The 13,840-nt window shown below is 48.1% G+C and overlaps 1 protein-coding gene across 1 annotated transcript; it reads left to right on the top strand.

The window, feature by feature from the left end:
* Positions 1-8,663: 8,663 nt before the first annotated feature.
* Positions 8,664-9,532, top strand: LOC136505524 (uncharacterized). The gene is made up of 3 exons (XM_066500689.1): positions 8,664-8,722; positions 8,821-9,256; positions 9,348-9,532. The coding sequence occupies exons 1-3, from the start codon at positions 8,677-8,679 to the stop codon at positions 9,529-9,531; spliced, it is 666 nt and encodes a 221-aa protein (XP_066356786.1). The 5' UTR covers positions 8,664-8,676; the 3' UTR covers position 9,532.
* Positions 9,533-13,840: the final 4,308 nt, after the last annotated feature.

Here is a 13,840-nt window from a genome sequence, read left to right as displayed (position 1 = left end):
AATTTCGTGAAGAGGCCGACTTCGGTTTGCAAGCATCATATGTGACAACTTGCGCGGAACCTCCTCAATTTTTTATCACAGCCTCCACATATGATATCTTGACATCTTGACAAGTTTCATGATTTTCGAACTTTGTTTACTTTTTATAGAATTTAAAAACAACTCGGCCGCAAGTTCGTGGTCATGTTTCGTGAACAAGATGTTCGGATACGGCCTCACATTATACTAAATAACATGAATGTCATTTTTCCATTCATTTTTTTTAGTATTCGAATGACTAGCAGTTATAATTTGAATTATTCAAGAAAATTCAATTAAATGAAATCAATTAAAGAAATATAGAAAAAGTCCGAGAAATGTGCCACATTGAAACATGGAGTACCAGGTATTGTCTGAGGATTGCAGAAAAAGTTTGGAGGTCAAAAGTGAAAAAAATATGGTTTGCCGAGTGTAAAAAATGACACTCGGCAAAGGAGCCTCTTTGCCGAGTGTCAGGAGAAGACACTCGGCAAAGGATTAACGGTGGCTGCCAGCCGTTAACGGTGGCGTTCCTTTGCCGAGTGTTATTGTTTGACACTTGGCAAAACTGGTATTTGCCGAGTGTTATTCTTTGTCGAGTGTTCGGCACTCGGCAAACCACCTTTTTGCCGAGTGTCATTTGTTTGCCGAGTGCTTTCTATATGGCACTCGACAAACAGCCTCTTTACCGAATGCCCGATAAAAAACACTCAGCAAAGTCTGGGACACTCGGCAAAGAAGCCGTCTCCGGTAGTGATACCCACACAGTAGTAAATTTTCCATGGGATGTCAATTTTTCCCTAAGATAAGATTTCTATTATTTTCATGGCGGACTTATTACTCCTAAATGCTTCTTATTTGTACATCAGTTGGACATGTAAATAACATATTCAATTATGTCCTTTTCAAAACCTTTGCAGGTTCGGTTGATAAGACTGTTAATTTCGGGACCTTGACACTTTTCAGTTCATTGGTTCTTCTAAACCTAAGGTACGATAACTGTTTACAACGACTCACGAGAACAATTGTTCAGGTCCTCAGTTGAATCTATTCTATGTTCAAAAATACTGAATCAATATAGCTCTTGCACCCAAAGTTATATAGTGATCCGGAAAAAGCTATCTTCAAAAAGGCTATAATTTTAAGCAGTTGTATTTAGGTAATAGGTAATTTCATCATACCATGCCGCTGTTTATCACGCTTGCAGCTTTATGCTCAGTCTTGGTTAATGAAATGCTCTTTTTTTTAGACATGTTTCCTTCTGCACTGTAACTCTTAATTTGTGTAGTTGGTTTCAATTTTGAAAGAGGTTGATAGTATAATTTTTTAAACTACATTGCAATCTTTCCTTGCTGTAGGTTCCCTTTTTCAGAAAGAGGTTGATAGTGGATGGTTTTCCATAAAGGTGTGTGGTGGATTGGTGTACCTGATCATATTGCCAGTGGGGATATTGCCAGTCTAAGGTCCCTTAAGATTCAATCGGAATGGTCAGTCTAACATAATGAGATTGTGCTGCAAATTTTCTCCACGCCTTACACCAATGCTAACATAAGCATCACTACTGGAAACGCGTACTTTGCCGAGGACCTGAGGCTTTGCCGAGGGCCAAATATCGGGCACTCGGCAAAGAGACTCTTTGCCGAGGGCCAGACAAAGGAGCCCTCGGCAAATAACGGCCCTCGGCAAAGAGGCCTTTGCCGAGGGTACGACCCTCGGCAAAGACAGGCCCACGGCAAATCAAATCTTTGCCGAGGGCCTCGGCCCTCGGCAAAGATACCCTCGGCAAAGTAGGTCCGTTGGGTCACGGCGGCCATTTCCCGTCAAACTTTGCCGAGGGCCACCCGTTAGGCCCTCGGCAAAGGTTCGGCAAATTTTATTTTAAGTCTTTGCCGAGGGCCCCAGACCAGGCCCTCGGCAAAGATTTTTTAAAAACCAGTTTTCGGCCAAATTTTTTTTTATAAATCGGCTTTGCCGAGGGCCCGAGGCTAGGCCCTCGGCAAAGAGGACCTTTGCCGAGGGCCAGGATAGGCCCTCGGCAAAGATTTTTTATTTTTAATTTTAAAATTCTTTGCCGAGGGCCACAGGTTAGGCCCTCGGCAAAGAGCCCTCGGCAATTTTTTTTTTGGTTTTTTTAGCCTAGTTTTTTTGTGGTGCTACAATACATTGTTTTGAACTCAATTTTAAAATTCAGGCCAATTTTGATTTTTTTTGTATATTTCCTTAATTTATTTCGATTCTTCGATTTTTTTTGAATATGTCAAATTTGAACTGCAGGTGCATGGAATATTGCAATGTAGTGTTTCGAAAAATGTTATTCATGTTAATTGGTGCATGTTGAGTCCCTATCCACGAGCTCGCATCAAATTTTCACGCATCTTGTTCGCGTAACATGGCGACCGACTTGCCGGGAAAGTGTTTTAAAATTATATAAAATCCATACGAAGTCCGAAAATCACGAAACTTGGCGAGATGTCATGTTATCGCATGTGTAGGCTGTGGTAAAAAATTGAGAATGGTTCGAGCGAGTTGTGACATGTGGAGATGTCTGGGTTTCAGGCATCCGACGTCGCAACTCGCTCGAACCATTCTCAATTTTTTACCACAGCCTACACATGCGATAACATGACATCTCGCCAAGTTTCGTGATTTTCGGACTTCGTATGGATTTTATATAATTTTAAAACACTTTCCCGGCAAGTCGGTCGCCATGTTACGCGAACAAGATGCGTGAAAATTTGATGCGAGCTCATGGATAGGGACTCAACATGCACCAATTAACATGAATAACATTTTTCGAAACACTATATTGCAATATTCCATGCACCTGCAGTTCAAATTTGACATATTCAAAAAAAATCGAAGAATCGAAATAAATTAAGGAAATATACAAAACAAAATCAAAATTGGCCTGAATTTTAAAATTGAGTTCAAAACAATGTATTGTAGCACCACAAAAAAACTGGGCTAAAAAAACCAAAAAAAAAATTGCCGAGGGCTCTTTGCCGAGGGCCTGACCTGTGGCCCTCGGCAAAGAATTTTAAAATTAAAAATAAAAAATCTTTGCCGAGGGCCGTGGATCTGGGCCCTCGGCAAAGGACCGAACACAAAAAATTGCTGAGGGCTCTTTGCCGAGGGCCTTCCCCGTGGCCCTCGGCAAAGAATTTTAAAAATAAAAATAAAAAATCTTTGCCGAGGGCCGTGCATCTGGGCCCTCGGCAAAGGACCGAACCCTAAATCGGGACGCAGCCCAAATTCCCGATCGAAAATTTTAAAAAAAAAACGTCGACCGTCGTCTCCCTCCCCACGCGCCCGCTCGAGCCCGGCCCCCGTGCGTCCACCACCGCCGCCGCGCACCCCGCCGCCGCGCGCCCACTGCCTGCGCGCAAAGCCCACGCATCCGTCGCTGCCGCTGGCTGCGCGCGCCTTCCTGCCACCCGCGCCCGTCCGCCCCTCGCGCGCACCCGGGGCTGCCCCGAGCCTCCATCACCGCCGCGCTACCCCGTCGCCGCGCGGCCGCCGCTGCGCGCCTGGCCGCCCCGAGCCCGGCAGCCCCGCGCGCCCACCGCCGCGCGTGCACGCGGGTCGCCCGCGCCTCCACCACCGCCCGCGCGCCCGCTGCCGCGCCTGCGCCGCGGCCGGCCGCGGCGCGCCAGCTGCCGAGCGGCGGCCCGCCTGGCCGCCAGCGCGCCCCGGCGCCCCACAGCGCGCCCGCGCCTGCCGCGCCGCGCGCCCGCGCGCGCGGCACGCGCGCTCGCGCCCGCGCCCGCCGCCCCGCCCGGCCAGCGCGCCCCGGCGCCCCACCAGCGCCCCCGCCGCCCCACCACGCCCAGTGCGGCCGAGGTCGCACCCTGCCTCCGTTCCCCGTCTCCGTCGAGCAAGGGGAGGTCGACCGCCCCGGCCGGCCCTCCGGTGGCTCCCCCTCACCGGCCTTCCCGCCCCGACCCCAGCCCCCAGGCCGCCTCCGTCACCGGCTGCTGTTGGAGGGGAGGAGGCAGAGGGTGAAGTTGGAGGAAGAAGAGAAGGAGAAGAGGAGAAGGAGGAAGGGGAAGAAAAGGAGAAGAAGAGGAGAAGGAGGAAGGGGAAGAGAAGGAGAAGAAGGGGAAAAGGAGAGAAGAAAGGGAAGAGGGGGAGAGGAGTACTCCGACGCCGCTCGACCTCGCCGGAGAAGAAAGTGACCTCCGTACCGCGACGCCCGACTCCACCGCAACCCTAGGTAAAACTCTCGTTGTCGGCCTTCGTGCCGTATGTGGTTGTGTGGGCCTTCGTGCCGTAAGTTGTTATGAGGGCCTTCGTGCCGTTGTGGTTGTCGGCCTTCGTGCCGTTTTGGTTGTGTGGGCCTTTGTGCCGTAAGTTGATATGAGGGCCTTCGTGCCGTTGTGGTTGTCGGCCTTCGTGCCGTTGTGAATGTCGGCCTATCGTGTCGTTTTTTTGCAGGTTTTGGAAATCTCCCCGTGCAGGGGAGGTGCTGCCGAAATTTTGAACAAAAAATAACCTATTGTCTTTTTATGCAGGAGAAGAGTACGTCGGAGGGGACCCGGAGGACCCCGATCGTCTTCATCGACGTCGCGGTTCTGCCGTCACTGCGTCGCCTCGCCACTGCGTCGATTCGCCACTGCCCCGCTAGCCTTACTTCACCGACACCCTAGGTATAAATAACCTCTTTTTGCGCATGTCTGTCGTAGCCCGCGCGTAACCCGGTTAGGCGTCTCCCGTCCGAAAGAGATACGGTCGTAGGTATGCGGATCTTTGCGTATCTGCGACCGTATCTGTTTCGGATTGTCCACGTTTTTTGGACAGCCCGTGGATGCGTTGATGGGTTAGTTTCCATGGTCCGCTCCGGTCCGGGAAGGAGTTTCGGCAACACCTCCCTGTTGTTCTCCGGATACACACTCTCCCTTGCAGGACGTGTATCGGGAGAACAGCGGGGAGGTGCTGCCGAAATTCTATCTCGGAGAGGAGCGGAGCATGGAAACTGACCTCATCTACGCATCCGCGGGTGGGATTAGGACCTATCCTCACCTATTAGATAGTAGGAACACCGCGTAGATGCAATTGATGGTCACGATACTCTATGCTGTAAATGTTAAAGGATGGAGGACCGTTAGTGGATGTACACGGGCTGGAGAAGCGGGAGTGACTACGACTATGAATGGGTGAAGGGGACAGATGGTTTCTTGAAACATGCATTTGGCCCAGGAGCAGGAGGACATTCTCTAGTTTGGTGTCCCTGCAGCAAATGTGACAATAGGAGAAAAGTAGACGAGAAGACCATGGGTAGACATCTTGTGTTCAATGGTTATATGCCTGGCTACCAGCAGTGGATCTACCATGGTGAAGCAGATCGTATAAGAGCGGAGGTGGTGAGAGCACGCCTCGAGGCTTTTGATGATGATGCCGGGGGTAGCAGACATGCTAGATGACGCCCACCAAGCTCACTTCACTGAACGACGTGAGAAGGAGGAGATGGAGGAATCCGCAAAGGACTTCTACAAAATGTTGGACTCGGCACAGAAACCCCTTCACGAGCGTACAATGATTTCTCAGCTAGATGCGATTGGACGCGTAATGGGGTTGAAGGCCGAGTTAAACCTGAGTCGAGAAGGCTTCGATAAGATGTTGGCCGTGTTTGGCACCATGCTACCGGAGAAGCACACTTTGCCGACGAACTTGTATGAGGCAGAGAAACTCCTTCGTATGCTTAAGATGCCGTATGACAAGATACATGTTTGTCCGAAGGGGTGCGTCCTATTCAGGAAAGAACATAAGGATGCAAATTACTGTCCAAAGTGTAAATCCTCCAGGTACCTAGAGGTAGACTCTGGTGATGGTCAGAAGAAGCAGCTTTCGATCCCCGCGAGAGTGCTACGTCACCTTCCTTTCCTACCGAGGATCCAACAGCTATTCATGACTGAGGAATCCGCGAAACAGATGACATGGCACAAAAATGGCAAACGGTACAATCCTGGGAAGATGGTACATCCGTCTGATGCTGAAGCATGGACGTATTTCAATGACAAACATCGTGACAAAGCAGCTGAGGCTCGTAATGTACGTGTTGCGCTGGCAACAGATGGGTTCAATCCTTATGGAATGATGGCTACCCCATACACATGCTGGCCCATTTTTGTTATCCCCCTCAATCTCCCTCCCGGCATCTCCTTTCAACGGCATAACGTATTCTTGTCGTTGATAATTCCTGGACACCCGGGGAGTAATATGGGTGTGTTCATGGAGCCTGTGATTGATGAATTGATCCACGCTTGGGAGAAGGGGGTATGGACATACGATCGAGCTACAAAGACAAGCTTCAAAATGCATGTTTGGTACCACTACTCCCTGCATGACTTCCTGGCGTATGGGTTATTCGCCGCCTGGTGTGTTCACGGGAAGTTCCCATGCCCAGTATGCAAGGAAGCCGTGAGGTTCATTTGGTTGAAGAAGGGTGGCAAGTATTCGTCGTTCGACCAGCATCGTCAGTTCCTCCCTCTAAACCATGAATTTAGAGAAGACATCAACAGCTTTACGAAAGGTGTCAAAGTGACAGACCCTAAACCACACTTGACGACTGGTGCCGAGGTTCATGTTCAGATAGATGCTCTCGTGCCCAATGAAGAAGGTGGTTTTGTGGGATATGGTGAGGAACATATGTGGACTCATAAATCCGGCTTGACGAGGCTCCCCTATTTCGATGACCTTCTTCTGCCACATAACATTGATGTAATGCACACTGAAAAGAATATCGCCGAGGCACTTTGGGGAACTCTCATGGACACTGACAAGTCTAAGGACAACGTTAAGGCTAGAGTGGACCTAGCGATGTTGTGCGATAGACCGAATCAAGCGATGCAGCCTCCTAGTGGCCGAAATAAGAACTGGAAAAGGCCTAAGGTCAATTTCGTCTTGCAGATTGATCAAAGGAGGGAGGTACTAAAATGGATGCAGATGTTAATGTTTCCAGATGGATATGCAGCGAATATTAGCAGGGGAGTGAACTTAGGCACTCTGCGAGTCAACGGGATGAAGAGTCATGACTACCACATATGGATTGAGCGGCTTCTTCCGGCGATGGTCCGAGGCTATGTCCCTGAGCATGTCTGGCAAGTGCTGGCAGAGTTGAGCTTTTTCTTCCGCCAGCTTTGTGCCAAGGAGATATCTCGGACCATCGCTCAGGACTTGGAAAAAGCGGCACCTGTGTTGCTCTGTAAGCTGGAGAAGATCTTTCCACCCGGCTTCTTCTTGCCGATGCAACATCTGATTGTGCACCTCCCGTCCGAGGCACGTTTGGGGGGGCCCGTGCAGGCCCGTTGGTGCTATCCGATCGAGAGATGTCTAAAGACTCTTCGCAAAAAATATACAAATAAAGCCAGAATTGAGGCTTCCATTGCAGAGGCATGCCTTCGGGAGGAGGTGGCAAACTTCACAACGCTATACTACAAGCCGAACCTTCCTAGCAATCATAATCCACCCTCTCATTACAATACTGGCAAAAATGAATCGACCCTGAGCCTTTTCCAAGGCCAACTCGGCAGCGCAAGTGGATCAACCCCAAAGCTATTGGGAAATGAAGAGTGGCGCAGTATCATGCTATATGTGTTGAATAACCTTACCGAGGTGCAGCCGTTCATCAAGTAAGTTCTTAATGAACTTATTTCAATATGCCATCACTATTCTGCATCCAACCCCATTGATTCTCGTTCGGACAGGGAATTTGTTCGTGAATTCTGGCATCAATCAAGGGATCCTATCTCGCATGAACAAGACACCCTTGTTTCGCGGGGTGTGGGAGCGGGGAGGCCTGATTTCATTTCTTGGTTCAAACAAAAGGTAATGTCCAATTTAGCTCGTACGTTCGATCGTCCAAGGTGATCGTATGTTTGATTAATATAACTGATCTATCATGATTCACCTTGCAGGCCCAGACCGATTCGTCCATGAGCGACGAGTTGAAACAGGTTGCAAACGGCTGTGATGTTAGGGTGAAGTCATTTACCGGCTATGACGTGAACGGATATCGCTTCCACACAACAAGTTACGAGCAGATTCGGCCCAAACGAAAAACCACAAATAGCGGAGTTTGTACGTCCGGCACTGATGGCCTCGACTATCATGGTAGAGTTGAGGAAATCTATGAACTCTCATTTTATGGAGACGAACCTCTTAAACCTGTCATGTTCAAATGCCACTGGTTTAATCCTCGATCAACGAGACGAACCCCTCATCTTGGGCTAGTGGAGATTCGAGAAGATTCTATCTATCCTGGAAAAGATGTCTACATTGTGGCTCAATAGGCCGTGCAAGTGTATTATACTCGATACGCCAACCAAGACAAAGAGGATCTTAAGGGTTGGGCTATTGTGCACCAGGTATCTCCACATGGTAAACTACCTACCCCAAACGATGATGATTACAACTTTAACGCAAACACATATGATGGACAGTTCTATCAAGAAGATGGGCTACCAGGCACGTTTGAGATAGTCTTACCCGAAGCAATCGAAATGGATGTAGACAACGAAACGGTTGATGACGAGGTCGATGGAGATGTGGTGGTAAATGCCAAGGACATAGCAATGCTTGAGCGATTACTTCTAGGCAATGACGACGATGACAACATAGAACCTTCGGATAGTGTTGCCCATTTGGACAATTTTGACAGTGATGATGAGACCTATGATCCCAATCATGAAGATTATTCCTAATACATGTAATACTATGGTTTTTTAATTTATGTTTTGTTTATATATTTTGAATCTATTTCTAATATATGTACTAATTAGTCTTGTTCATTCTTTGTGATTGCAGGTGATTGGACAAAGATGGCGAGCAGACGTCCACGCCGTGACACGCCCTCGGTTTACGGGAGAGACCGCCCTCTCCTTCGAGGTGAGGGGTCGTCGTCCGGGGTAGCGTCCGCAGGAGGTGACGAGAGGAGGACCAGGGGCAGCCGCCGCAGGAGGCAGCGGTCTCCTCCCACGACACGTGACGAGGTGCTAGAGGAGGAGCACGTGACGGCCACGGCCTCGTCCTCGTCGGAGGACGAGAGGGGTCAGCAGACGGGCGAGGGAGACGAGGCGCTCGAGGGCGAGGGAGGCGAGGCGCTCGAGGGCGAGGGAGGCGAGGCGCTCGAGGGCGAGGGAGAGGGTACCGCTACCTGGACTCTCTACGAGCGAGGTCCCGTGAGCCTCCCTCCGGTTCCGCTTCCTCACAACCGCTCAGTGATACGGCCTATGGCAAAGAGGTAAGTAACTATGGATGTTATCACAACTACTTCATAAGATATGTTGGAAATCTTAAGAGAAACTGATAAATTTTCTTAATCACTTGTGCAGGGCGTGGTTGGTTTTGTCGGGTACTCCAGCACGCACCCCCGCAAGCATCCTTGGTGTTTTGTGCAGGAAATGGTACCCCGGCATTGTGCAACTGTCCGAAGAGCCGGTGGTGCGGGAGCCGGCCTCCAACTGGGACAGGTACGCGCTGGTCACGGATGACACTTACCGCAACAAGCAGGAGTGAGTATTGGCGGAGTTTTGGGTAAGTCTCTCTCGCACAATATTGCTTAATACATCACATTTATTGGTTAAATCTTTTATTGAAATAATGAATGGATACATTGGTTTTATATGCAGAAATATTTCAAGGCCGAAGAAGGACTTGAGGCCCAGGCGGATCGGGCGGCTGCCGCAGCTTGTAGGAAGTATGTCACCGAGATGCACCACCATGGGCGCGTCCAGGCCCACATAGACTACTACAGGTCGGTACTTAGGCAGTTCCTCCCCAAGCCTCAAGCAAGACGGATTACGCTGACCCGGGACCAGTACCTTGAGGTAGGCGAATAATATTCATAATGATTCGTTCTGATATTAAGTAGGTTCAATTTCTTCTTATATGTCAAATACTCGATGACTTGTAGGTGATTCCCTGGTGGTGCCGATCGTATCCTGAGTGCTGGGCCATGATCGTGGACAAGTGGTTATCACAGGACTTTATTGACACGCACGAGAGGCAGCGGGAACAGCGTCTGATGAGGCAAGGTCCAACTCACCATCAAGGCAGTCGTAGCCTCCCCGGATACAAACAAGCATACGTAAGTGATTTCTTTCATTTATTTTGACGCTCAATTCTATTTGATTTCTCACCATCTTCCCGTCTTTCTCGCAGGAGGCTGCGCACCCGGGCGAGGAGATCTCGGAGTTCTCTGCGTGGGCTATGTCTCACATGGGCAGGGCGTCGTCCTCTGTCTCCTTCGACCCGGCTGCCCCGCCCCAGATGTACTCCGACCCGAACGCGTACACTAAAGTCCAAGAGTACACGTCAACGGTAAGGAGGATCTATGGGGAAGATTATAATGTGCGCACTGAGCCCATTGATGCAGAGGCGATCATGAGGCTCGGAGGAGGCAAGAAGCACGGGCGGCTGTGGATTGCAGACGGCGCCATCGACTCCACCACTGTTCCCTCCCTCGACGCTATCCGAGCACGGAGCACGAGCTCCAGCCAGCCCATACGTCCACGGCCGTCTCCAGCACTGCAGCAGGTCCAAGCACTCCAGGTAATTCATGTTTTACTCATCGTACGTACATATTTAAACACCTAAATTAGATTTGCATTACTGATACATTGGAGTGAAATATTGCAGGCCGAGCTGCAAGAAACAAAAAGGCAAAGTCAAGAGCAGAACGCGGAGCTGACCGCACAGCTGCAGGCCCAGAAGGTCGCGTTCGAGGCCGCGCAGAAGCAGATGGCGGAGATGATGGTGATCATGCAAAGTCTTGGGCAAGCATCGGGTGTACCTGTGCAGTTTTCAGCTCCTCCACCTCCTACTCCTGCAGCTACTCCTGTAAGTATGAAAGTTCACTTTTCGCTTGTGCTTTGCATGTATGTCGGCCTTCGTGCCGTTGTGGATGTCGGCGTTCGTGCCGTTATGGATGTCGGCGTTCGTGCCGTCGTTTCTTGCAGGTTTTGGAAACCTCCCCGTGCAGGGGAGGTGCTGCCGAAATTTTCAATTTAGTCTAATCTTTTTGTATTCCTACAATACTAGATGCAATCTCTAAGTTTCAAAACTGTTTTCCCGGATTACTCACACATGCAATCTCTGCTCCTTTGTGCAGCTTCAGTCCGCGGGTTCCAATCAACCCGCTAGTGCGTCACCGGGTGATCCTGCTTTTCCTTCACCATCGTCTCATAGGCTAGCTTGATGAGGACTCGTGCTAGGTGATGTGGTTGGACTTTAGCGTGATTTGTGATTTATGGTTGTGACTTGTGCTTGGATTTTATTAACTTGTCGTAATAAACATGTGAATGATGATGAACATGTGACTTGTCGTTGTAATATATTGTGATTTGTGGTTCACAATTATGGTTGTCATATATTGTGAGAAAATGGGTTCTGTGTGATATATATATGTATATATATGAAATGCTTGTGTCGATGGAATGCAAAAAACAAAAAAAAAATTTAAATTTCTGCCTCTTTGCCGAGGGCAATGACCAAGGCCCTCGGCAAAGAAGTGCCCTTTGCCGAGGGCCCAAGCAATAGCCCTCGGCAAAGATTTTCTGGAAAAAATCCTGTCAATTTCTTTGCCGAGGGCCAGGGAGTAGGCCCTCGGCAAAGGGTTAAAAAAATTCAAAAAACCATTTCTTTGCCGAGGGCCGGCCCTCGGCAAAGAATTTTTAAAAAATCCTGCCAATTTCTTTGCCGAGGGCCAGGGAGTAGGCCCTCGGCAAAGGGTTAAAAAATTCAAAAAACCATTTCTTTGCCGAGGGCCGGCCCTCGGCAAAGAATTTTTAAAAAATCCTAAAATTTCTTTGCCGAGGGCCAGGGAGTAGGCCCTCGGCAAAGGGTTAAAAATTCAAAAAAACCATTTCTTTGCCGAGGGCCGGCCCTCGGCAAAGAATTTTAAAAAATCCTGAATATTTCTTTGCCGAGGGCCATAGAGGAGGCCCTCGGCAAAGATTTAAAAAAAAATAAAAACTTTTATTTGCCGAGGGTCGGCCCTCGGGAAACAAATTCAAAAAAAAAAACCATTTCTTTGCCGAGGGTCGGCCCTCGGCAAAGAAACCGCCTACGGTGCCGGCATCTGACGGCGTCTTTTCTTTGCCGAGGGTGATCCTGGCCCTCGGCAAAGGCTTTGCCGAGTGCCCGATAAAGGGCCCTCGGCAAAGACCCCTTCGCCGTCTAAAAATTCCCCGAGGGGTCTTTGCCGAGGGCAGCCCTCGGCAAAGCCTTTGCCGAGGGTTTCTAGTCCTTTGCCGAGGGCCAGAGGCCCTCGGCAAAGCATGCGCCTCCAGTAGTGCATAGTCCTTTTGACTATGTGCAGAAACTGTGGAAAGAAGCCACACAATTTAGGTTCCAGTCAGCCATTGTACAAGTAAGTGTCAGTTTTCCCCTCATCTTTTTAGTGCATCCCAAGCAGTTAGGAATTAGGATTACTATTTTGTATAACCTAGCTAATTTAGTGTACAGCATGACCAAATACCAAATATGGAACAGCTTTTAATATGTATATGTGCCACTGTTTTGTATGAGATCACGTATTTGTATGACCTTTGCATATTTTAAATTTTGAATAATGCCATCCCCGCTGCCTGAAAATGCAGGTTACTTCTATGCTTTTCACGTTTTCTAAACATAGCACCGTTGATCCCACGGTTTGCTAATGCAATTGAATCTTTTTCTGTTTTACTGCAATATATGCTTACTGCTTCACAGATTTTTGGACTCCTATTATCTTTTTAGATTTTCACTTGTTCATATAGTGTAGGATTAAATTGATCTAACAAATGGGGAAACAAGCGAGCGACCATAACACTATATGACACAACAGCTACTGATATATGATGAAATGGATTTTGATTTGTGAATATTAACTTCTCTTAGATATCACTCCTTTCCAATTACATATACCTGTTGGTCATGTATTTTTTTTAAACCCATCATTACTCCTTTCCATTCACATACCTATTGGCCATATAGTTTTTCTAGACTCATCATTGAATCAAATTAATCTTTCTTGTTTTCAACGGTCTGGAGTTTCGCGATAAACCTGATGCCTTTTGATTTATTAAGTTGACGCTCATAACCTGATGGCTTTTGATTTATTAAGATTATGTTGATGTCATAATTCTGAATGATAAAATGTTAATTAGGCTGTGCGCATGCAAATGAAACTGTGTACCCTTCTGATAATAATTAAGAAGTCAGAAACGACGATTCCGGTGGTCTAATTAGTTTTAGCTAATACTCATATTTGTATCTCAGAGTACAGGTCCTTTGTGCTCATTGGACAGCAAGCATTGCATAATACAACATGTTCTGAGCCTAGCAAGGTTTGCATATGTTATGCCACAGGATGTGCTGGCGCTCATCGTTATGGAGTACCTAGATTTTTTATGGGTCCTCTATATTTTCCCCACTGCAGCCATTTTGTTATAGCCTGCTCTGTAGATGGCTTGGCTGACTTTCTGTTCTTTGGACCTGAATGATCAGTGCTTCAATTTCTGCTCCACTTTTTTTGACTGTACTAAGACATCAGGGAAAGACAATTGGTAGAAACTGCATTTTTGTATATCTCTTGTTGCTTGTCTATTTCACAGTTTAGGTTCCATGCCTTTGGCCAGTGAAGTGCGAAATTTATTTGCATTGCAAAGTTTCATTCTATTAAACAAATTACTTCCTAAAGTCATCTTGGGGCTAATAATTACACTACTCATTGCAGTTCACTACATTGCCAACCAACCTTTTCTTGTTCGCTTTGATTTTGTGGTGAGTAGTATTTTGCCCATTCTTTTGTATATTAGTATCCCGGTTACTTACACTTACCCAT

The sequence above is a fragment of the Miscanthus floridulus genome, chromosome 14, assembly GCF_019320115.1.
Source record: "Miscanthus floridulus cultivar M001 chromosome 14, ASM1932011v1, whole genome shotgun sequence".
Lineage (NCBI taxonomy): Eukaryota > Viridiplantae > Streptophyta > Magnoliopsida > Poales > Poaceae > Miscanthus > Miscanthus floridulus.
The sequence above is the reverse complement of the archived record's forward strand: the minus strand, read 5'-3'. Positions and strand labels throughout refer to the sequence as shown.

Excerpts from the sequence above, each read along its gene's own strand:
- LOC136505524 (XM_066500689.1), top strand. The coding sequence starts at position 8,677 with ATGATGAGACCTATGATCCCAATCATGAAGATTATTCCTAATACAT. Across the intron at positions 8,723-8,820 it reads GAAGATTATTCCTAATACAT|GTGATTGGACAAAGATGGCG; the intron begins GTAATACTATGG and ends TTGTGATTGCAG. Across the intron at positions 9,257-9,347 it reads ATACGGCCTATGGCAAAGAG|GGCGTGGTTGGTTTTGTCGG; the intron begins GTAAGTAACTAT and ends TCACTTGTGCAG.